The sequence below is a fragment of the Macrobrachium rosenbergii genome, chromosome 12 (genome assembly GCF_040412425.1).
Source record: "Macrobrachium rosenbergii isolate ZJJX-2024 chromosome 12, ASM4041242v1, whole genome shotgun sequence".
Lineage (NCBI taxonomy): Eukaryota > Metazoa > Arthropoda > Malacostraca > Decapoda > Palaemonidae > Macrobrachium > Macrobrachium rosenbergii.
The window spans coordinates 5,502,216-5,503,000 of NC_089752.1; the positions used below are offsets into that span (position 1 = coordinate 5,502,216).

The 785-nt window shown below is 39.0% G+C and overlaps 1 protein-coding gene across 1 annotated transcript in view; it reads right to left on the reverse strand.

The window, feature by feature from the left end:
- Window positions 1-331: 331 nt before the first annotated feature.
- LOC136844306 (axoneme-associated protein mst101(1)-like) overlaps window positions 332-785 on the reverse strand; it is a 16,806-nt gene continuing 16,352 nt past the window's right edge. The window contains exon 2 of the mRNA XM_067113280.1: window positions 332-678. Within this exon, the coding sequence (XP_066969381.1) occupies window positions 332-678 (347 nt within the window). The remainder of the gene's footprint in view (window positions 679-785) is intronic.

Genomic DNA, 785 nt, shown 5'->3' on the forward strand with positions numbered 1-785 from the left:
CCAATGCCGAGGCTGTCACACGTCTGCAGTTTGTTTCAAGAGAGAGAGAGAGAGAGAGAGAGAGAGAGAGAGAGAGAGTTTGTTTACTGCTCATGTTTGCTTTGCTTAACCCCGAGGAGAGAAAATGCGTTTTTGTTGCTCTCTAGTTTCTTGTTGGATATTTCTTTTTCGCTGACCCGATCTCGGGTCATATTCTAGCAACTGTTTGACTTTGGAAGTCGACTCTTCCTCCAGGGTCGAAGTTATACAGTTTTTGGGGCGACATTGTTGCTGCTCGTCGAAAGTTTTCTTGTGATTTGCTTCATAATTTCCCTCTTTCTCCCGTGCTTCATCAATTTTTCTCTTTCTCCGGTGCTTCGTTATTTTCCTCTTTCTCCGGTGCTTCGTTATTTTTCTCTTTCTCCGGTGCTTCATAATTTTTCTCTTTTTCCGGTGCTTCATAATTTTTCTCTTTCTCCTGTGCTTCATTATTTTCCACTTTCTCCGGTACTTCATAATTTTCCTCTTTCTCCTGTGCTTCATTATTTTCCACTTTCTCCGGTGCTTCATAATTTTCGTCTCTCTCCCGTGCTTCATAATTTTCCTCTTTCTCCTGTGCTTCATTATTTTCCTCTTTCTCCTGTGCTTCACAATTTTCCTCTTTCTCCTGTGCTTCATTATTTTCCTCTTTCTCCTGAACTTCACAATTTTCCTCTTTCTCTCTGCTTCATAATAATTTTCTCTTTTCTCCTGTACTTTTTCATAAATTCAAGTTATATGTATATATATATATACACATATATATA